A 23,060-nucleotide genomic window follows, 5' to 3' on the forward strand; every position below is an offset into this window, starting at 1 on the left:
CTTTCCGCGTCTCCGCGACTCCGTCGATAAAGTAGGAAGTATACGGAAAGGCGAAAAGACGCGAGGCGGCGCGGAAGACGAGTCGCGTAGTATCCTCCTCCTTGCCTCCTCGCCTACCGGCTAGATTCAGAGCGTAAACTTCCTGGGGCGGGCAGGCCGGTCCTCCTCCTCCGCTCCGCGTCGTGCCGGGTTCGGTCGATAGACGCCGACGAGCCCCACCCGCCGTATCGGAGAGCCCGACCAAACGACCGACAGACCGTGTTTAGCCGGCCGCCCGTACCGTACACGGTTTGTCTATTCGGTTTTTGGCCGACTGAACGGACGGGGTTCGCTAAAACGTCGAATGGAATCAGGGATAATTTTAAATGGGGAAACTTCGAACCCTAACTAACCTCTCCCTAGTCGGGTTGCACTATTATTCCCAATCAATATACATTGTCCCCCGCATAATTCTTTTTTTCTTTTTCTTTCTTTCGATAGGGGTGAAAAACTAGAATTGCTGATTCGTAGGAGGAACGGAATATCACCGAATTTCCATATAGGCGAAAATTTTATTCGTACAATTTAGTAATGTGGAAAGTTCGAGTGAGGATAATTGAAAACGTAGGTAGTCGAAGTACAGAAAAACGTGGTATAAAAAAAAAATTTCAACATTTTTAAATTCGATGATCTTTCGATCTTTCTATATTTTTACCCCCCGACAACATTAGCACCATTTTGTGTGACACAATGTACGTTAGGGCGGTCATTATATTGAACATTTTCGAAATTTGACCCGGATGCCCCTTAAATTGGTTACCAATAAATAAATAAATAAATAAATAAATAGGATTTGCCATTTGAAATCTACATATTTTTTAATCGACTTTTGGTTTCTAACATATACGTTGATGGTGGGAGGAGTAACTATTTGCAGAAAATTTATAAGCGTAAGAAATCAATCAGCATTGATGCTACTATTTGATAAAAATATCAGCATCGTTAAATGGAGGATTTTATATCGATATAATTATTATCCGCTGACACCAAAGTCACAAATAAATCAAATTCCAATTTATAGACGATGTTGATACTTTATTATACGTTAGAATCAATGCTCGCTGACTTCTAACAATAACAGATCTTTTTGGAAACAACTAGTAGTAATTAGTGGTAAAAAAAAAAATCGCGATAAATCATTTTCATAGATAACCATCAGATTTTGGAAACTTGAAACTTCTTCAGTCATCCTAGAATTGAAGGACGTTGATTTTTTTTTTGCTATTTTTTTTGAATATACGAATGACGTTAACGTTACTAACTTCGACCTCGTTGAGACTTTGAAGGTGTAATCGAGGAATTTTTCTTTTTTTTTTCTTCTTTTTTAATGTGAAACGTATTTCGTTTAATGCCGCGTTTGCCGCACATTTTCAGTACCATTCAAAAATCAAGAAGTAGCGACGTTTTTTTCCATCAAAAAGTATAGCGTTACATTAACTTTACAATTTACATACTTCAACCTTACTGCATGGCAGCATGAAAAAACGCGGCCGTTCGATTAAAGCAAACCGGCCACGGCACATGATTTACAAAGTCAAAGTTCCCACGAGGTTAAAGTACAAGATTTGGTAAGGTTAACGTAACGAAGTATCGAGAATAAAGAAACAATATCACTTCGTCACTTTAGAATGACTTATCAGATGAGTTGATTTGAGTTTTAATTGCATAACATTTAATTACGTTTCATAGTTTAACCTTTTGTATCACACATTATTGAGCCGAGTTAACTTTTACAACAAGATATTATTGTACAGAGTTTTTTCTCCGAATTTGAAATTTTCGTCCGCCATATTGAAATTTTTAAACCCCTATTTCAGACTCGTCATCAGCAAATTCGAAAACTTATATAATTTAATACGTGAAACCATGTATATTCCTAGTAATTCTAATCGGTGACACTTTCGAAAATTAAAATATCGAATAATTCGTCTTTCGTTATTTTATTTTCGCATGTTCAAGATATATCGATATATCGGCCATTAACGATGAATCTTGAATCGGAAAATTATTGTTACGTGCATGCATCTAAAGTTATTTTGTTAAAAAACGTATATAAAATTTACAGAAAATTCAATTTCAACAATTGTCACACCTGCATTCAACTATCATACGTGTATATATATATATATATACGCGAAGTACATTTCTGGGCGTTAAAAAGTTTCGCAATACGAATGCAGTGGGATATGTATGTATATATAATGATGGTATGATAAATATGGCCTAGCCTGCCTGCAGAGGCACCTGAAAAATCCGACCTCGGATGGAAAACCACTTTAAACTTCCCGCCACCGCCGCCGCAAAACACAAAATGCTGCCCGAGGCACTTTCGGCTGACCCTCGAATTGAATTTGATTAAAACACATCCCCCTCCCCTGTATACGGGGGAGAAAAAAAAAAGAAAAAAAAAAAAAGAAAAAAAAAGAAAAAGAAAAAAGCAAATATGCAAACACCGCCGCAAATTTCCACCATGAAAAATATTTTTGCGCGGAAATATCGTTTTGCTGATCGCGTGTCGTTTTTACAAATGTCAAAAGTATTTTCAATTATGAATAAAAGATAAAAAAAAAAAAAAAAAAAGTGTAAACGATATGAATTATCGACTACTCAAAATGTTCGCCACGTTTCGTAATGTAGTTGCATCTGTTTTTTAACACAACAATAGTAATCTCAAGTTGCACGTTGTCCACAAATCGTCTTATTAGCTTTTAAATTTAAAATAAATAGGGCTTTGATTTTTGGTTTTTTCTTTTGGTTCTTTTTTTATCTTGGACCCGATTCGATTTACGTGATTTCTGCGCGTGTAAATTGACGAAATTCAAATTTTCTTTCTTCGCATTCTACTCAATGCGACTTCTCCACGGCACGATTTATTTTCGCTCGGGAAAAAAAAAAAAAAAAAAAAGAAAAGAAAAGAAAACAAGAAACTCAACACATTGCAATTAATCTTACTAATGCAGGATATGTTAATGCGGTACGTGTGATTATGCAGATATAAATAAACATAAATATTTCCTTCGTGTAATGAATTCTAAGCACTTTTCCTTCTATATTTATACGTGCATAAGCTGCATAATAGAAAGTAAGTCAAAATTTCCCACAAAATCAGTGAAACAGGAGTTAAATTTTCTGTACTGATCAGTGATGATTGAAAGAAAAAAAAAAAATAAAAACTTAAAAGTTAATTCTTTCCGTATTAAACGGGTAAAAATATACATATATATATATATATATATGTGTGGATGACAAATACATTGTACGAAAAACTTCGTTTCGGTTAGAATTCGAAATATTTTTTTTATAAAATTCAACTACTCAATAATTATACTCAATGATCGCATATTCATCTTACAAATGTTGCTGCAAAAGCATTGATGAAAAAAGATTAGGAATTCCTTTTATCTGTTGTTATATATGATTATATTATCTTATATTTATTTATTTATTTATTTTTGCATAAAATATAACGATTGGTATGCACGGTGAAGAATATGAAAAGAATTACAGTGCTTCAGATAAAATGAGTAGGATACTTAGAAACAGAGAAGACATAAAAGGTTCTTATCGAAGTAAGACAACCACCGCAACGGCGGTCAGACGTGACCGCTCATAGATTATAGAACGGCCACTAATGACCAAAGATAAAATAATTGTTGCCGAGTCGTCGAGTTTACATACAATGGAAGGAATACCAAAATACATTTGCCCGTTTGTATCTGAAAAATCTGTTCAATTCTCGATGCATAAAATAAATAAATAAATAAATAAATAAATAAATAAGCCAGAGGCTGAAGTTAGTAACGTTAGCGTAACGAAACATTGGGGGGGGGGGATAATTATTTGCAATTTTGTAGTGACTTTGAAGTGACCAAATTTTGAAAATATGCGTATTACTTTTGCCTTGTTATAATTTACTGCAATTCAGAGATTCCTAAAATTACGAAATAACGTGTTTTCCGAAACACGAATCATATTTCAATAATGTTGTTAAAAAAAAATTATGTTAAAATATGGTATGACTCAATAAAAATTGAAACGATTAAATCAGGAATTTCCCGATACTATCATCCTGGGATTACCCTCATTATTACTATTTATACTTACTGTTGACTCATGAACTGTTTATCATTTTATAAACAAAAGAATAGGAAAAACACGTAGGGAATAAGTTTGCATTTACAAGTGGTGCAAGAAACGTGAACTTTTAATGAATTTTGTTTCTACTATAATCTACTTAAGAAAAACGAAAAACAAAGCCTCACTAGATAAATTAGATAGACGACAATTAGTCAAAGAATATAAATGTCAATTTATAAACAATATGTTCAATAAATGTAAAAAAAAAAGAAAAGTAAGAAAGAAAATCTATCAACCTAAAAATTTTTTGATCGATAAATAGAAATCGCCAATTGTTTAATTATTACTCGATTGATCCTCGTTTATACTCCTTGACGATTGACACGTTATTCTTTTTTTTTTCGTCTTGTAAAAGGGGAAAAAAAAAGAAAGAATGGGAATACCAATCCGACGACAGGATAGTTTCACAGTCAGAGAAAATCAATAATAATATAAAACGTTACGAAGTACGAAAACTTTAATATTATTTCAATATAGTGACGTATAATTTATTATCAGTAAAAATTCATTTAATCCAAAGGATACGTCACGGATAGGATCAAAAAAACAGAAACAATCAGCAAATGTTAGACGGGAGAAAAAATGAAACAAAAATAATAAAATTACTACTTCGTACATTCAGGCATCCGTTTCCGGTGTGTTCCAATCATTTCATCTCATTCCTGTATTATTAATACATCATTTCGCGGAAGAATTTCACTCGTCATTGTTAAAAATAAATTATAAGACGATGTACAGGATTTTTAATACCAAACGATACTGTGTAAATTTAATTCTTGTCGCCTGTCTTCTTTGCGACGACGAAATATCTCGAATTATATGCATGTGTGTACGTTAGGGTGGTCCATATATGGGGGATAAAAAAAAATATAAATTAATAAAATAATAATAATAATAATAATAATAATAAAAAAAACCATTCGTAGTGGAACCTGTCGAAACAGTTCCAAATGGTGAAATAAAAAAAAGAAATTCCCTATTTCTTTCACATTTTTATTTCATTCCCCTAGTCTCCTTATTTGAGCGGGAAGTTTCAAATTATTCATAAAAATATCCTCATTCACTACAATTCGTACTTTATTTTAATCAAGGTTATTCGTAGGCAAATAAATCCATATTCACAAATATTCAGTGAGATTCATCTTCTTTTCAGTGAAAAATGAAAAATCATGTTGAACTTTTTTTTTTTTTTTTTTTTCTTATTTTCTCTTCAACGTGACAAATGATCAGATTAAGTAAAAAGATTATCTCAATATTTGCATGTCACCGACTGTGACATTACGTAGTCCCGACATGTGGGTTATTCCATTACAGTGCTGACTAACTGAATGCCAGTGTTTTGTTTCGATTTATTTATTTATTTAATAAAAAAATTTTTTTTTCCAACTTTTCACCGAAAAAAAGATGTATCTCTATCGAATATTCGAGTATATTGTATGTTTTTTATTTGCCTACGAATGACTTTGAAATGAAACAAAGTACGAAACATAGCGAACGAGCATTATATTTACGAATAATTTGAAACTTCCCGCTCAAATAGGGAGACTAGGGGAATGAAATGAAGATGTGAAAGAATTAGGGATTTTTTTTTTTTTTACCCCATACAAGGAACACCCTAGCATAAATACAGCGCCATGATTTTGAATCAAATTGGAAGACGATTAAAAATGCATTCGTTAAGATCTTCGTTTTTTTTTTTTTTTTTGTTTCTAAAGACCTAACGATAAAACGACTCGCAAGATTTTTTCTCCGTTTTGAGATTATTCATCAAATGTATATGGATACATTTCGCAATTCTTGTTCTAAGAAATTGATACGGGAAAAAAAAAATGAGGGATAAAATAAAATGTGTGAAAACTTTTTCAATCCCGTACTCAGCGATTCGAATAATAATAATCGAATGATTTTCAGTTGAATAATTAAAAATTCTATAGATAAATTATAACTACATGTATATAAGAAAACTGCGCGAATGAAAATGAAGAAACGGAAAAAAAAGAAAGAAAGAAAGAAAGAAGAATAAACCTGTGACGAACTCTAGGAAATCGTTCGACGTAAAGAAAAATGTCATTGGGTTAATTAACTGCAATGCTGCCTACGTTTATTATTTATATTCAAACTCTAAACTGTGCGATTAAGTATAATTTTTTTTTTTTTTTTTTTTATAACGACGATGAAACGAAAGTATGTACAAATGTATGTTTGGCAGTAAGCAACCTTTGCGTTATATAATTTATAATATTTCACACCGTGCGACGAGAATGAAGAATTTCGAAGTAAAGGGATATGAAGCGGAAATTGCACTGGCAAAGATTAAATTTTAAAAAGATGAAGAAGAGAAAGAAGAAGAGAAACAGGAGATATCGTACGATATGCGGTTACCGCAAAACTGGGGAAAATAGTTTCTCGCAATTGCACAAGTCACAGTTATTGCACACAAATATATATATGTTTATAAGGTTTTCCGTAAGACTCATTGTCAGTAAAGGCTTGGGCATGACATTCTTTGATTTCATCAAGGATTGTTCCTATCTTGGTACGGTTTCCGAAAACCTTCCAAGAACAATTTTCGGGACGGTGTGGAAATTCCGAATTTGAAAAGTTCCGGTAAAGCGGCAAATTCTGAATTTTTTTACGGTGAGACTTGAAGCAAAGAAATCAAACTTTAACGAAACATCGAAGTTTCAAATGGTCCAAGATTTTCAGTTCTGTGAATTTTTATCTTGGTGTAATTTCACCAGTTTCATCTTTCTCTGTTTCAGATTTTCCACGTATTTACGTTCGGAATCCTGGTCATTCTGATTTTCGATTTTTCACATTTTTTTACACCAACTCGTTGAGCAAACTACGCTGTGTGAATATATTATAATTTTCAGAATCTTACGTTTCGGAACTTTGATCCGAAAAATCCACAATGGAATCAAAAAATTATACATACGTATATGCGTAAGTAAAAGAAAAAAAAGATTAAAAAAAAAAAAAAAACAAGTATAAAATCAAAATGGCAAGAAAGAAGAAAAGAAATGAATTAATTTTCTTTCAGACGGATGATGAGAGGTTCACAAGATAAAGATATTCAACGTCGCGACAATCAAGTTGCAAATGCCGATTGCGAACCAGGCTGAAGTTAGTAACACGTTAATGTAACGAAACGTCAGCGGGAAAAAAAAATCATTATTGGCAATTTCCGAATGACTTTCAAGGAGTTGACTTTACAAAATAAATGTGATTACGTTTTTTGTTTATACCATGGTTTACTAAATTTCAGACAATCCTGAATACGCGAAATAATAATAATATAATCATCATTTTGTACTTTTTATTTTTCGACTTCTTACGAGTTCATCGTGCAAATTCTAACCAATTTCACATTATATTGTTGTTCCTCTTGTTATTATTATCATGAGATCTGTTGTAGTTTTTTTTTTTTTTACTCTTATTACCATTATACACCAATACGAGGAAAATAGTAGATTACTGTTTCACTTGTTGCGAAATTCTTTTCATTCAACATCATTTACGCACAAGACTCGACTCGTCGGTGCAAGTAAGAGAAAAAATAGATAAACAAATAAACGAAACAATAATTGGACAAGTTACGAAGAGTTGTTACAACAAGTCTACCCCGGTTATTTTAAGAAGAAGATAAGATAAAAAAAATTAAAAAAAAAAACGATGATTAAGTTACAGAAATAATCAGAATGATAGAAAAGTGTTTAATCTACTAGACTTAAATGACCGGATTTAAACGATGAAAACAAGTAGAAAAAAATAAGAGCAGTACACACATACGCACACACACACAATTAGCATGATTGCACACCAAATAAAGTTTGCGTTATACCGTGTAGATTCAATTGTAGATGAATAATCAGGGCAGCAGAATCGTTATTTGCGAATGAAAATTTTTAAAACTGGAGATGAAGTAACATTTATAAAAATGTAACAATGTGAGAATTTTAGATTCATGGAATGTTGATAATTTAGCAGACCCAAAGTTGTTCATCAAAATAATTGAAAGTGTGCCGCATGTGAAAATAAGGTGCTTTTCAAGATCTACTTAAATTTCTTATTTAAAAATTAGATGCTTTTCCGCTTTCAACAACTAATAATAAAATTGCAAACAAATTTGTCTAGGTTTTTGTACTTGTTTATACCCATGTGAAAATAGGGAATTTCCGTATCTTCACTTTCATTTTTGGCACTTTGTTGATTCGTAATTTTCAATTTTTTTTTTTTTTTTAGAATCAATAGATTGTTTGCAAGATTTTCATTTGATTAGAGACACGTAAATTTGATTGCAACAATATGACAATGAGAAAAATGATTAAACAAGTTTAATCATCCATTTGCGATAATTAGCAAGTCTTATCTCATTTAAAAATTAAAAAACAAATGACCTCCCAAATCTCGTCTTTAGTCAATTTCGTCCCACACAGTAATTAATTATTCGTCATATAAAAATAAAAATATAAACAGTCTTATTCGATGCATTCTACGACACGGTGAACATTATTTTTTTTTTACTTGATATGTAACCGGTCTTGCAGAAAAAATTATATTATTTCTTGCAGCAATTACGACATTGGCGAATTAGGAAAAGTCGTGTCTGAACAAAAATCTCGATTTTTTACTCAACGATCTACATACTTTGCCCTCATTAAAAAATTTTAATCAAGGTCCTCGTTTTACCCTTTAATTCCTCTCTCTCTCTCTCTCCCACGTTTCCGTAAACACAATTCGAAATTTGGTTTACGCAATAGGGAGGAAAAAAAAAAAATAACACACATACGAATGAGTCTACAATTATCCTAAATTGAAATTTCATTAATTAGTTCTTATCTAGATCTTGAATAACCGTAGCCAAAACATGACCTAATAAATATTTCGCAAATTGAAAGCTGACAGTGAAATTTGACGAACAAACATGATGGGACATTTAGAAATTTTAAGTTGAAGAGGTCAAATACACGATTATTCACGGTTTCGTTGTTACCGTATAAAAAGCCCATGTTTCATAAAGTACATAATTAACAACTTATCAACCTTTAATTTAAGTTTTACGTAACATTTTCATTACCGTCGTTTACCTACATTTATAATACCGAGTTTCTAATGCGATAAAATAAAATCCGTACACAGAAACGACAGTTTACACAACCGGTTGGTCAATTTTTTTTTTTTTTTTTCTTTTAAACATACGGTTTCGAAAACTTTGCATTCTACAAAATTAGGCGACCGTATCAAAAACGTGTGCTAATGAACAAATATATTAGGAAAATTACATGCGAACCCAACCAACGTCTGAACCTCGTCCCATTTTTAATTTCGTTCAAAAAATTTTCTGCAATCGTCTCAACTCCGAAACATTAATCTGATTTTTTTTAGATTTTTAATTCAACTTGTTAATTATTTATAAATATTTGGAGTCATCTTGGAAAGTACCTTGTTGAACATTTTCAAACACGGTATTTTCTTTTCCGATCATTTCATGATGGCCCAATTTTCTTCCTATCTTTTTTTTTTTTTTTTTGCACTACAACTTTTTTGGTTGACTAAAACATTGTCTAAACCGTCGGAAAATTTCCAAAAAATACTGAAAACTTCTATTTTTCACTTAGAACATTTTTAGACCAGTTTCATTATAAAGTTCATATTAAAAAAAAAAGATGAATGTGTTAAAAAAAATAGACAAAAATTGCTCCATAATGAAACCGATCCATAAATGTTGTAAAGAAAAAGATAAAACTTTTGATAATTTTGCAGGAACTTTTTGACAAAAAAAAAAAAAAAAAATTGCCCGATAATGGACTCAGTTGTGAAATGTTTGGAATAGAAAACACAGTTTGTGAGAATTTTGAAAAAAGTTGCTTTTCAAAAATCACTTTAAATATTTATAAATTATTGAGCGATTGAATGAAAAATATTAAATAAATTCACGGTACTTGACTGTTTCGGAGTTGGGACAAACGTGGAAATTTTTTTTTTGAACAAAATCAAAAATGGGATGAGGGTGTCAGACAATGGTCGGATTCGCATGGAATTCCCCATATATAATACATATTATATATATACAACCTACCGGTTTATGAAAAGTATATTCCTAAACGTTTTTATATTTCCTGCATATACTCTTTTTAAACGGATTCTACGGAAGTGGTTTAAAAATTAATTTTGTTCAAAACTAGTATGGTTTTCGCGTATTGTTAGTTTGCGTTCAGTGCGTAAAGTAATCGTTTCCACGCCGCGTGCATAAAAATAAGAGGAATGGTGCGATTAAAAAAAAAAAAAGGTTAATATTCTCGCGTCTTTACTCTTTGAAAATTGTTCTGACTTCCTCGACTTTTATGTACGCCGGTGCTGGCTTAAATGTTAACCCACTCAGGCTTTTTCGAACATCACAAGACTCGGCATTTTTTGGCAGACATTTAGTTAGCCCGAAAAGGACCTGAAATTACGGTGTAGTTAGTTTTTTTTTTTTGATTTATCGTTGACGCGAGTTTTGAAACAGTATCAATAACATACCACCACTGAAAATTAGTTCAATTCCCATAAAGATGTATTTGAAAGTCGATGGTGAAAAAAATTCAGATCAGAAGAAACTCTTCTCTATTTGTTCAGTACATATGTTACGCATTATCGATATATTATATAAAATATTTCTATTAAACGGTATTCACATTGTTCCAATTGTGTATAATAATAATATTAATAATGATAATAATGATGACGATGACAACGACGACAAACTTCTCCACCAGCATACGAGTGCCGTCTCGAAACTGTTGCGTTCAATTATATTCAATCATTCCATCCACATCTCACGCGACGTATCACCTATTACAAAACAATCATAACAATCCTCCAGGCTGTTGCCATAACTCTCTTAGAGTTTCGGAGCACTACTCTCCGCCACGGTGCGATATTACACACACATTAACCTATTCATTCTTACGGGGGTGGTTGTTGCAGACGATAATAAATTCGCCCGCGATGCAAGCGCAAACTGTCCAAGAATATAAGGGTCAAGTGGTACAGGCGTTTGCTTTTTAAAAATCAGTTTCCCCTCTTCGCGCGGACCGGCACGAATAGAGAGAGAGGTACACGTATGTAACGGAAGACGGTCGGGGGATGGACGGATAGGGGGAGGGGAGGGAGGGTGGGAGAAGGGGCGGCGGCAAGACGACGACGGAAACAACCAATCGAGAAGTATGAAAAGCACGTCGAACGAGAACGGAAGTAGAGGGAAGAGATGATTGCAGTTGTGACATTGACAATGAGATGGAAGATAGGAGTGGGGGGGGGGGGGGGGGGGGCAGAGAATCGCTGCAGCGAGTGATTTCATTCGGTGAATAGCGAGCGAGCGAGCGAGCGAGCGAGAATTGTGAATTAGACGAAATACGACATTAAGACTAAAGAAATTAAGGTAAAATGTGAAGAGGAAGGAATGATAAAGAAAAATACAAAAAAAAAAAAAAAAAAAAGAAAGAAAGAAATTTCTCACCCAAGAGCAACAGCTTGAGCTCTCGCCTCGCATCTCGCTTGTCCCTCCGAAGTTGCCTCTCGATCTCTTGGTTGATCCGCTTCTGTTCCTTGGCCTCTTCCGACAGGCAGCACGCCATGTTTCAGGGCAAAATCCTCGGAGGGAGGAGGGAGAGAGGGAGGGAGGGAGGGGGTGGTGTTGCGTCGTGTGGTGGTCGGTCCGAGTGGAGTGTAGGCTCGGCTCAGAGCTCAGCTCGGCTCAGCTCGGCTCAGCCGATATTATCTTTTGCCGTCGGCGTCGGCGGCGACGGAGGTGGTGGTCGTACTCGTAGCGACGGCGGTGGTGCTGCAGCGGGGAACCCGAGCCACCGTGACCGCGGTGGTGGTCCTCCTCCTCCTCCTCCTCCGGTGCGGCAGCAGCCGTTTTCTCCCCTTATTTTAGCCCCGTTATTTTGTCGTCACGATGCTCGAGTCGCGGTCGTGGCGCGACGACTGAAACGGTGAATGGACGACCGGCGGCACCGGCAGCGGCGGCGGCGGCGGCGGTGGTGGTGGTGGTGGTGGCGACCTCCTCCTCCTCCTCCTCCTCCTTTTTCTTCGGCTTCTTCTTCTTCTTCTTCTTCCTCTTCCTCTTTATTTTCTTCTTCTTCTTCTTCTTTTTCTTCTTATCACCCGCGGGGCGATCCTGCTGCAGCGAAATGCCGACGACGACGATGCATCAAAACCGCACACTGTCCACTCCTGCTCCTCCCCTCGCCGGCGAGTTGAGCTTTTTATACTCGACTCGAGGACCGCACGCCACACGCCACACGCCACTCGCACCAACGAACAGCACAGGCGACGTCGTCGATCCGCGACACGCACGCACGCACGAACGAACGAACGCACTGGTCACCCACGCACCGACACACTCACTTTACATTCGTTATGCCACCACCGAATCCGAGGGACTGCTGGAGCTTGACTATAACACGGCGAGGACTCGTCGAGTCGGTTCGTTCCGTTTCGATCGGTCAAACGGGAGGCTAGGCACCGTGCGCTCGGTTTTCCCTCTGCCTTGAATCGTCCCACAGGCCCCCCCGCGTACAGAGTTTTACGTTTCACGTCTCTCCTCCGACTCGAATTCGAGCCGCTCTGTGTCACTCTTTATCTTTCCCTCTTTCTCCTTCGCCTCCACCTCCGCACTCCGCGCCACTCCGCACGGCTCGACCCTCGTTGGCTCGTTCGGAAACTCGCTCGCTAGCTCGCTGGGTGTGGTGGGCCGCTCGCCTCAGGTAACGTATGTATGTATGTACGTACGTACAGACGACGACGCAGATCGTCTGCTGCAACGGACCAGCCCTCCTCCTCGACTCGCGCCGCGCCCGCGATACTCGCCGTTTATATCCGGCGGAGTTGTGGGGGCCGACGAGGAGCGCAAATGATCCTATTAGACAAACTAGATTTTCCGAAGCCTGTCGCCACGGTGTGCACGTGTTTATTTAATATGATTAAACACACTAACGAAATAGACAGGAGACGTAAGGGGGAGGCACGGCGAACGGATCGGCCGGCGTTTAGGTTAAATTATTATTAACACAGTTTATCACCGCACTTGACGCACTGTTTACTTTTAGTACGGCATCACCTTTTCAACGAAACTCACGGATATATCCATCGGGCACTGAGAACCGGCTTCGATTACCTTTCACCCGAAACACGAGCGAATATCCACTTCGATTACACGGTAACCGCCTATCGCAAGATGGCGTCCATGTAATCTTACAGCGCCACTTCCCGTCATGCATTCGCAACTGAAAACAAACACCGCTCCGCGGTTGCGCAAAGGAACAAACAAAAGTCACCGCTCTTGCCGCCAGATTTTTAAATTTCCCAACTCCGACAGCATATTGATCGTTCTTATAAACAATTTTTATCAGTAATCATACAACTGTCTCGTCCAAGTGCACCATTTCGGAGCACGCAACTCCAAAATATTTACCCTGTTGCGTATTGTCTTTCTACTTATAACGGTCGCTTGAACCTTGTATAAACTCAATATTCATGTACTTTTTACCTTTCGATTTGTTCCTACTCCCACGAGTATAAGCAGCCAGTTTCGAATAAGAAGAAACAATACTTATGTTATAACATAAGCGTTCATAAACGAATAAGCGATAGGCTATTTGTAAACGTGTAATAAAAGAAATCGCAGTAATGCAAGAAATGAAATTTACAACAGCCTGAGTTACAAGTATTTAATGATACCTATACATCGATGTGTAAGCTGTATTAAAAAATTGTATGATTTCGTCACTTGTATGATTATTGTTAAACGGTAGAAAATTAGCGAAAATAAATGCTTGTTGCTAAATTGAAACATAAATTTGATGCTAATTATTATTTACGTACGTTTCATCGTAACATATGCAATCGCGGATTGAAAACATAAATAATATACCAATGTAGATTGTATGTATGTTTACCTATCGCGTGGATATTTTCGCTATTATAATCGGTCAAATCAAGTTCCCCATATATTATTCCACCGGAGGCCAGCAAAGCCCTTGGCATTGTATTAAGAGGATTTGAGACTAAATATATAAGGCTTCGTGCTGTCTATAATTTCTACCTCTTAAATTCCTAATGGAATTGACGAAAGCAAATACAATTATTTCTTCTCCACCCTGTTTACCTTACACTTTTGACACATTTCTTGAACTTGAGATTTCGCATATTTATGATGATTATCTGTGGCTGAAAATTATAAAAAAAAACATTACCAACGAATTATCGAATCAATGTCAAATTAATATTGAATAATAGTCTGTAGAAGAGCGGTAAATATCTTATGTATCGTTGCTGAAATTCAAAATAAACCGGTTATTAATTTATGAAAATTTGTCTACCAGACTCATCCTGGCACAGCGTTTCACCTAGTATTTTCAGCAATTCTGAAACCTGTTTGAAGTACTCCGTGTCTTCGTAGAATGCAGCTATCGTAGAGAAACCTTGTACGATAGCACCTAGACGACTGGAATATGGGAATATTTAAATGTATTTCGCGCCTGTTCCAAGGAGTCTGGATAAAAATTTTCTCAATTTCAATGAAATCATACAAACATCTTGATAATGCTGGGTAGCTGCGACTCCAAAATTCTCCTATTTTGTTTATAATCGTCCATTATGGCTTGGTATTGCCATTGAAGCTTGTCCATTTGAGACAGAGTCAGTTTAGAATTATCCAACAAATTTTTAAAGTTTCTAGCAGCGACGGCAAAGTCTTTCTTCTTCATTTTATGATCGTCTATAAGAGACTGCAGCTGTTTGGATACCCCTATATTTTTAGAGCAATTCTCCATCGCGTCGCAGAGTAAACGCAGATTATTATCCTTGCAAGATTCGGCCTATCGAAAAATACATTTTGTAAAAATACCGCTGCTGATGTTATCAACAGACTTAGTAACATGATTTCAATTCGAATACCTGCCTAAGTCGAGTTGTTAAATCGGCAGAAACGGAGTTTCTGCAATTGATCATTGGGGAGGATTGGGGTAGGATCAACCGATGAACTAGGTGAAAGGCTCGCTGTGCCGAGACATGAGACACTTGCAAAGAGCTAATGTGCTGCATCAGAGCCTCGAGAGCGTCGGTGGCAAGTTCGAGATGTCCAAGTAGCGCTGTTTGCTTATCGCTAGACAAAGCTTCCTCCACCTGGCTACCGACCAACTGTATTTCCAGACTCTCTCGCATCCGCTGAGATCCGTCTCTTGTACCATTCGATTTCTGTTAATTGACTAAAAATATTTTTACCAATTTCAACAACTTGAATGATTAAAAATTATCCTCAAATTTTGCCTTTCAACTGTTTACCGAAAAGTGACTCTTTGAAGATTTTTGTTTTTTATAATGGTTGCGACAAGACAAGCATGCAATCTGCGGATCCAGTTGAGCGACAGACGCATGCAACGTGTTGAGGAGTGGCGATGATGACCTTGATCTTCTAACGGAAGACGTGTCCTCTTCAGAAGTTGGAACCAAGTGCATCGAGTATCGCCTTCGCAGTACAGGGTCGCTCCATCTGGTGTAATAACACTTCCGATCCTGTGATCTAGACATGATTCATCGCTCTCACAAAGTCCCACAAAGCGTAGCGTGGTACATTTCATAGTCTGATCTAAAAGATCTACAATGTAGGATACATTGGATTATTAAACAGGTTATTTAGCTGCATGAGAATATAAACTATACACTCAATTTATAAAAAACTATGTTAAGCACTTTCAATTAGAGTCGAAATTAAGTCAGTATATTGAGAATTTTTCATTTTTGGTCAGTGTTACTGTTCTCCAGTAGTCACAATTTGCTACAGTAACAAAGCCACAGAATTCGGAATCAAGAGTTAGCGGTGAAATGGAATAACTTAATAAAGAGTAAATATTATATTTTTACATACTCAACTCGAATCGTCATGATACAAGTGTCTTCGATGTAGTCTTGAATTGCCGAACAAGAAGCCAGGCGTATTAGACCAATCTAGATAAACATACAATGGTTTTCCCAACGATATCTGTTTACAGAGAGTTTGAATAATACGTGGGAGTGGGGTATGGCAATTAAAAAACGATAGAGACGTTATAATTATTGTTATAATGTTATTTTTATCATAAGGTTATGAAGATATGACTTATGGCTTCAGAGTAAAATTAAACAACATGACATAAAAATGACAAATGACATAACAATGAGGATTGTTCCATTGCTACACTAGACGCAACAGAGACAAAGGTAACTCGTAATCAGCAATTTTTGTATGTGTCCATGTATGTATGTGTGTATGTATGTATGTATGTATGTATTCCAGAAGTCTTGATCGCCACATAACAACCAGGCACATTAACCGTATTAGTGTTAATTTATTAGAAACTTTAAATTCTATTAAATGCAAATCATGGACTGATACACTATCACTGTATATTACAACAGCGATAAGGTAAATATTGAATTACTTGATCGTCGGAAGATTTCTTTCTGGCAAACTGGGAGTAGGAGCAGAGAAGTAGAAGATTCTAATTTAAGTCAAACCCAGTGTAGCTGACTTATCATTTTCTTATTTGTTGTGGTACTAAGAAATTCAACTGAGGAAGGTTAAAGTTATCCAGAACAAGAAATAATGGAGATTCGACATCAGAGTTTGAATTAAACGACAGAACGGCCAATGTGTCTGCATGAGATTCGGCGTTTTCAAAAACGTGGCGCGATTTCAAAACCGTATACGATAAGGGATTTTAAAGTGATTGTTGCAGTGTCACAATGGATCAATCCTATAACTATAAACAGTTTTATTTTATTTTTGTTTTAATTTATAAAAGAACAATCCAACTTCCTTATATGTATATATTCAGTTTCTTCAGATCAACTTAATAAAATAAAACGACACGCAGCTACGCCGAAGCTGATATAAGCAGTATCCTAAGATTATTCTCATGTTTATATGATATTGTATATATATTACTATTATCGTTATGATTTATTACACGGATTTTATTGATGATTCGGCAGATCGACAATATTAATGATGAGTATTCACCGACGTTAGAAGAAGAAGGTTTGAAAAGTTGGACCATTATTATTATTATTATTATCATATTTTGTTCTATCGGCTACTTGAATAACTCTACATCGGCAGAAATAATTTTTTTCTTTCCTTTTCTCTTCATTGCAACAAATCTTCGATTATTTCTGCTAAATTGTATAAAGAGATATATTTTTATGATAGAAGTGTGTGTGTTGCGTGTATGTATATATGTTTACATATATGTATATATATACACATACGTACATCGGGTATGTAATTCATACTAAAATGCTAAGGAAATATATGTATACGAATACTCAATAGATCCCTTTGGGAGTTGAAAAATGCCTTCTTATGTCTGACCAAAATGTGTCTTTGATATAGATTCATATAATACATATGGATAAAATGATCAAACGTAAAAACATAAAAACGAAAATGCGTTATAGCAAACAGCAAATAAGTAAGATGGTAATGGAAGAATTGCTTTTCGCAGTCCGACGCAAATACTTCATTGGTCAATTTATCGATAAAATCGACGTCTCCGTGCTGGGATCTATTTGTATGTACATAAGTCTCAAGTTGGTAAAAATATAACAAATGTATGTATAATCGTTATCTTTGATTTCAAGAAGAATGATTGGACCGTAAAATTTGGCAATATCCTGCACCACTGACAGAATTGAGATTCAAAAGAAGATTCTATACGATTTCAAAAATATGACCATTACAAAATTGTTTTACAGACGATTTCTTTCCAAGCCCCACAATAAAGTTGGTTCGTTCAATAGCCTTAAGATTTATAAATTCTATGTACAATTTAATAAAATAATAATAATTAATTTAATAAAGATAAATTTTTTCTTTGTATTATAATATTGCGTGTAGTTGTATTGTATTGTATTATTATTATTATCATTATCATCATCATCATCATCATCATCATCATCATCATCATCATCATCATCATCATCATCATCATCATCATCATCATCATCATCATCATCATCATTATTATTATTATTTAATTAATTAAATATCTGATTTGATTATTATTAGTGATAGCGTTCAATGGTCGAATTGAAAAAAACAGAAACAGAAAAAAAAACACATTACTACGAGCAGTGAATGTTGGTTGGCACAGACAATAGCTGGGTTAAGGCACTTTGGGTCGATTGATATTCCGCAGAGCCCACCAGCATTACCACGTCGTTATCTTCTCTCTCTATCACCTCAACTTGATTTTTTCACAAAAATTTGAAATTACACCTCCAGTTGACGGTTCGATTTTTACTTTTCTTTCTTCGTCTTCATTTTCTTCTGCTACTTCTTCTACTCTTCTACTTTTCTTTTTCCTCTTCTTCTTCAACTAGTTTACAGTAGAATAGGCTGTTTTCATGAGCGTTGCAGTGGTAAAATGGGTAGTCCTACCGCCCTCACAGTGGTTTCGTGAAGTTTGCTGGGAACATGCCCTTCTCAGTAGATCCTTCCTTCACACCCATTAACCACCCTTCCTCCTGTGTTTCGAGAAAAGATAACAGCAAAAACGATTTCAAATTTACACATTCGTCACGGCAGACAAACGGGATATATTTTATTTTCAAATAGTTCAATTCGCAACCAATAGTTATATGTAACGGTGAACCATCAATATTTCAGTACAGAATTTTGTACCTTCATCATTCGTACCGACAGAAATATATTGATAACGTAAAAATAGTGATTGCTCTCAATATAATGGGTAAAAAATTATTTCTATTCATCGGATTTGGTTATCTAACTGCAAGTGAAACCACTTTTTTGGAGTTGAATTCAAAATTCTTTGGCTGGTTGAAATTAGGAGAATGAAAAATAAGACAAACCTGTTCCTCGGGGTCTTCATACTCGATAACACGAATGATCTCCCCAACGTCGAACGACAATTCGTCCACATCTTCACGCGTGTACTTGTAAGTTGCTTTCACCCTGTACAAAACACCGGGTGGCAAGTTGTCTGTTGTCGCCCCTATAGATAAATTGGTACCATTTTGATATTCCACGTCTAAAATAATTCAATTGCTGTCATTAGTGCTGGGCCTGCTGACATTGATATTTATAAACAGTTCTTTTTTTTCCTCTCTCTCTCTCTCTTTCTCTTTCTCTCTCTCTCTCAACAAGTCCATGCACAATTGACAGACAGAATTTAATGGTGTTTATCTAGTTTACATAGGCATGTATCCTACATTGAATACTAAAGCAGATATTCTAGAAAAGCATCTCCTTTCATGAATCTGACATTTATTTGATCGAATTTCAACTAAAGCGTGCATTTCTGTTTTATTATATATCTCATGACTTCTCGTCTTGAGACCAGAATTCGGATAAATGAAGTGCAAAAAATGTGCCGATAATTGGAGTATTCAGAAAAGCTACTTGGTACGGTCACACCGTTAAATTCACACATTCCAACTCATATATAATGTATATACATACGTAGAATGAACTCCAAAACTTTCCAACATTTCACAGAAAAAAATTATCAACATACAAACACTTGAAAGCAACAATTTTTCTGCCATGGTAAGCTACAATTCAGTCATTTGCATTAACCAATTTTGCGTGTATATTAAATGTCCTGCTCCCTGGTTACTTTGAAAGAATTGCATCTGGACACAGTGAAGGTCTTCCAGTGCTCTTTGAACCTCAAATTCTACACTCTGAATTTGCTATTTATGGGTAGACTACACATACCATATAAATTGATACGATAAACACCCTCGAAAGTCAAATTCACGTGAATATTATGCTAGAAAATAATTTACCGAACTAGGAGGCATAATTATCACAAATGAAATTAATAAATTTCCAGAGTTTCCGATCCTGATACTTTTCATCGAGTTACATGCAGTTTAGATATAGAATATGTTGAAGATTTTAAGGTAACTATTATGCGTTGACTTCAATGAATGAAAAGAGTAAAGCTCGGTAAGTTCATGATTATTGTCTGCGAAACTTTAAGATTCATAATAACGGAGAAAATTGATAGCATGAACGAAGATTCAAACTTTCCAAAACTCACTTTAGTTTACTGATCATCGGCAATTAAAGAAAAAGACTAGATGAATAAATTTGAAAGATGCTAAATTGTTATCCATATCACTATAATTATTGTCTGCGATTTAAATCTGTATTCTTCTTATGATTAACGAAGTGAACACGTACTAATCTTCTTGCACTATTGCTGTGTACTCGAATACGGTGTGTGCTTACAATAGACAGTAGAACTTTTTGGTACCCGAGTGGTTTTAACTACATGTATAGCTCACCAATTGGGATATCATATAACTCCTCAACTGGTTGGACAGGCTTGATTGGCGGGCTTTCAGGAGGGCCATCTTTGTTATTTAAGGAGTTAGCATTGCTGTTAGCGTTGCTGTTAGCATTGCCGTTTATTTGAGTAGTAGGTGAAGTATCTCCAGCAGCGACAGTCGTCTCGCCCAATACTGTAAAACACGACAAGTGCCACACTCAAACCAAGCTTCAAACCCTGCATAATGTCATTTCTCGCCACATAAAAGAGCAAATTGCTGGTTCTTTAGTAGTCGTGTTTGTTTTTTTTTTTTCTTACTTCAGACACAATTTCTCAAAAGCAAATGTTAATTATTATTAATGTCTTTAACAGGAAAACAAAACGAAACAAAGATAAAAAAAACATCTTATTTTCACTCAAAACATATTTTCAAGTAGATTTGTAATCAGATTTATGCTAAACGATCACGTACCTGCTGATATATTATTCTGCGCTGGTTGCGTGTTGATTATCAATCTGAAACAGATAACGTTATACTTGGACCTCGACGATCATCTACCATTGAGAAATATTCGAGTCTATAGTTGAAAAAAATAGGAAGGAGCTTTCGTATTATGACTTGATGAAATTAGTTGGACTATATGTGAAGAAAATTAGTTATAACAGACGTTATTCGGTAAAGTAGAAATCAAACTTACGACGAATTAGCGTTTGGCGATTTTGGCGATTGCGACTCAGAGTTTTTCTTCAATGTATAAGATCCTCGCTGACTTTCGTTGGCTAATTTGTCTACTATTGCTTCAAGCTCAGAATAGACCTGAAACAAGATGTAAAACTTATGAGTAACAATTACAAGAAGGTTATCGACGTAAAATTCATTTTAATTCTTTGATTTTAAACCTAATGATTAATCGTACAATATTTCTACTCATTTGTACTCACCTTGGCTGTCTCAGCATGAAATACTTGCTCGGCGGCGAAAAGAGTCTGCAGATTAGTAACCAAGAAAAGAACACGGGAGTCGTATAGCGCAGGCAATTCGTCATGAAGTTCTGAATTCAGCTGTTCGTAAGTTCGTTTAGCTTCATCCAATTGTTCTTTGCCTCGTGAAACTTTAAGCTCGTCTCGTTTCTTCGGATTGCCTTGTAACGACTGGAAGCTATGTCTCTGTCCATCGTAGTCGACAAGCTTACGTCCTCTCTTGTCTATTTTTTTCTGAAAAAAGTAAAAGCACTATCTGTAATCAAAGTCACCCCGAATTATCCAATTAATTTACTACTTTGGTAGTCAGCGTAACCTCTATAATAATGGATGCAGTATTGACAACATACTATAATTCGAAAGTTATGAGCAATGAAATGAAATAATTGTAAAAATTACTGTGTGTAATGTACCCTCATCTCAGGAAACTGGCTTTGGTATGTGTTGAGGGGGACAAGGACTTGATCGGCCAATTTATGAGTGAAATCCTGCCACAGCATGTCCATATTCTGTGCCTGAACGTACAGAAGGTCGTGTCCGGTCCACTGGCTCTCATAGATTTCATTCAAGGAATCCATGAGCGTTTTTGAAGCCGCCTGTACCGCTGAAATTCATTCGAAAAGATACTCAATTATTCAATTACAATCGCATCGCTTCAAAATATCTATACATCTCTTTCTTTTCTTGTCAAGAGAGAAGAAAAAAAAATTCAACATTTGCAATAATTACTCAATTAAAGCTGAAACCTGAACGTTGTAAAGAGACGGATAAAATTTTTAAAAAATGTTAAGATTGTTCGAATCGATTTCAAAAAAATTTTCATCTGCTTTCAAACTTCTCATAGTTATTATTGTTACGTGTTTCAACATTATTGATACATCGGATAATGGCGTCAGCTAAAATTGCCTAATAATAATGGAAAAGTATCGTCGAGGTGGAAACGTTACGCATGATGAGATAAGTATATAATATACCAAAGCCGTGGCTCAAATGACAATAAGATGAAAATATTGTTGATTATAAATACGAAGAAGTAACGAAACGGAGAAGGGAAAAATAAATGAGGGATTTTTTTCTCCGCGTACGCTTTACCGCGGAAGTTTTTAACAAGTAATTTTAAATTCTTCGCTCAGATCGTACATATTCCGTTTACCATCCATCGTCCCGAACCATCCGCCGATTTACAGGCAAGTGTTGAATAAAAATACAAACAAGGATGCCCTCGTTCTTAAAATAATTTATCACGTAAGTAATATTCCGTGGACGATACATAGATAGACAGACAACTAGATAGACAAACGGATGTCCTGGTAGATAGATAGGTAACTAGGTAGACAGATAACTAGATAGACAAACAGATATCCTGATAGATAGATAGGTAACTCGGTAGACAGATAACTAGATAGACCGGTAGTTAGACGAATAGATAGACAGATTAATAGGCGAGATAGAAATATATCTAACAGTCGGAAATTGTGGTATAAAAAGAAGCTTCAGCGCACGTGTAGTTAATTTCAATGGACGGTATTCATATGACCGCTGTAAAGCTTAAAAACTGACACTGTCATTTTTCAA

The 23,060-nt window shown here is 35.6% G+C and overlaps 3 protein-coding genes across 12 annotated transcripts in view; all 3 read right to left on the minus strand.

The window, feature by feature from the left end:
* The window catches only part of Galphaq (G protein alpha q subunit), a 31,773-nt gene extending 18,366 nt beyond the window's left edge, over window positions 1–13,407 (minus strand). For 3 of the 6 annotated variants that reach the window (XM_046619765.2, XM_046619766.2, XM_046619767.2), the window contains exon 1: window positions 11,681–13,407. In XM_046619765.2, the coding sequence (XP_046475721.1) occupies window positions 11,681–11,798 (118 nt within the window). In that variant the 5' untranslated portion in view covers window positions 11,799–13,407. The remainder of the gene's footprint in view (window positions 1–11,680) is intronic. The other 3 variants (XM_046619763.2, XM_046619764.2, XM_046619762.2) reach the window with 3 other exon arrangements.
* A 560-nt stretch (window positions 13,408–13,967) lies between these two features.
* LOC124217214 (uncharacterized) lies at window positions 13,968–15,756 on the minus strand. Its single transcript, XM_046622609.2, has 5 exons — window positions 15,511–15,756; window positions 15,124–15,423; window positions 14,761–15,044; window positions 14,547–14,671; window positions 13,968–14,394 (listed from the first exon to the last, which is right to left on the minus strand). Exons 1-5 carry the CDS (start codon window positions 15,754–15,756, stop codon window positions 14,309–14,311), a joined length of 1,041 nt encoding a protein of 346 aa, XP_046478565.1. The 3' UTR covers window positions 13,968–14,308.
* Window positions 15,757–16,268: 512 nt separating this feature from the next.
* Window positions 16,269–23,060, minus strand: part of Amph (amphiphysin) — a 41,718-nt gene continuing 34,926 nt past the window's right edge. For 2 of the 5 annotated variants that reach the window (XM_046619776.2, XM_069135793.1), the window contains exons 3-9: window positions 21,899–22,089; window positions 21,447–21,719; window positions 21,203–21,321; window positions 20,977–21,020; window positions 20,521–20,697; window positions 19,078–19,256; window positions 16,269–18,732 (exon numbers count right to left, since the gene is read on the minus strand). In XM_046619776.2, the coding sequence (XP_046475732.1) occupies window positions 18,652–18,732; window positions 19,078–19,256; window positions 20,521–20,697; window positions 20,977–21,020; window positions 21,203–21,321; window positions 21,447–21,719; window positions 21,899–22,089 (1,064 nt within the window). In that variant the 3' untranslated portion in view covers window positions 16,269–18,651. The remainder of the gene's footprint in view (window positions 18,733–19,077; window positions 19,257–20,520; window positions 20,698–20,976; window positions 21,021–21,202; window positions 21,322–21,446; window positions 21,720–21,898; window positions 22,090–23,060) is intronic. The other 3 variants (XM_046619778.2, XM_046619780.2, XM_046619779.2) reach the window with 3 other exon arrangements.

This window comes from Neodiprion pinetum, chromosome 4 (assembly GCF_021155775.2).
Source record: "Neodiprion pinetum isolate iyNeoPine1 chromosome 4, iyNeoPine1.2, whole genome shotgun sequence".
In the NCBI taxonomy this organism is placed as follows: Eukaryota; Metazoa; Arthropoda; class Insecta; order Hymenoptera; family Diprionidae; genus Neodiprion; species Neodiprion pinetum.

Excerpts from the sequence above, each read along its gene's own strand:
- LOC124217214 (XM_046622609.2), bottom strand. The coding sequence starts at position 15,756 with ATGTCTAGATCACAGGATCGGAAGTGTTATTACACCAGATGGAGCGAC. Across the intron at positions 14,672-14,760 it reads CTACCCAGCATTATCAAGAT|TCGTCTAGGTGCTATCGTAC; the intron begins GTTTGTATGATT and ends CCCATATTCCAG. Across the intron at positions 14,395-14,546 it reads GCTGTGCCAGGATGAGTCTG|CCACAGATAATCATCATAAA; the intron begins GTAGACAAATTT and ends TATAATTTTCAG.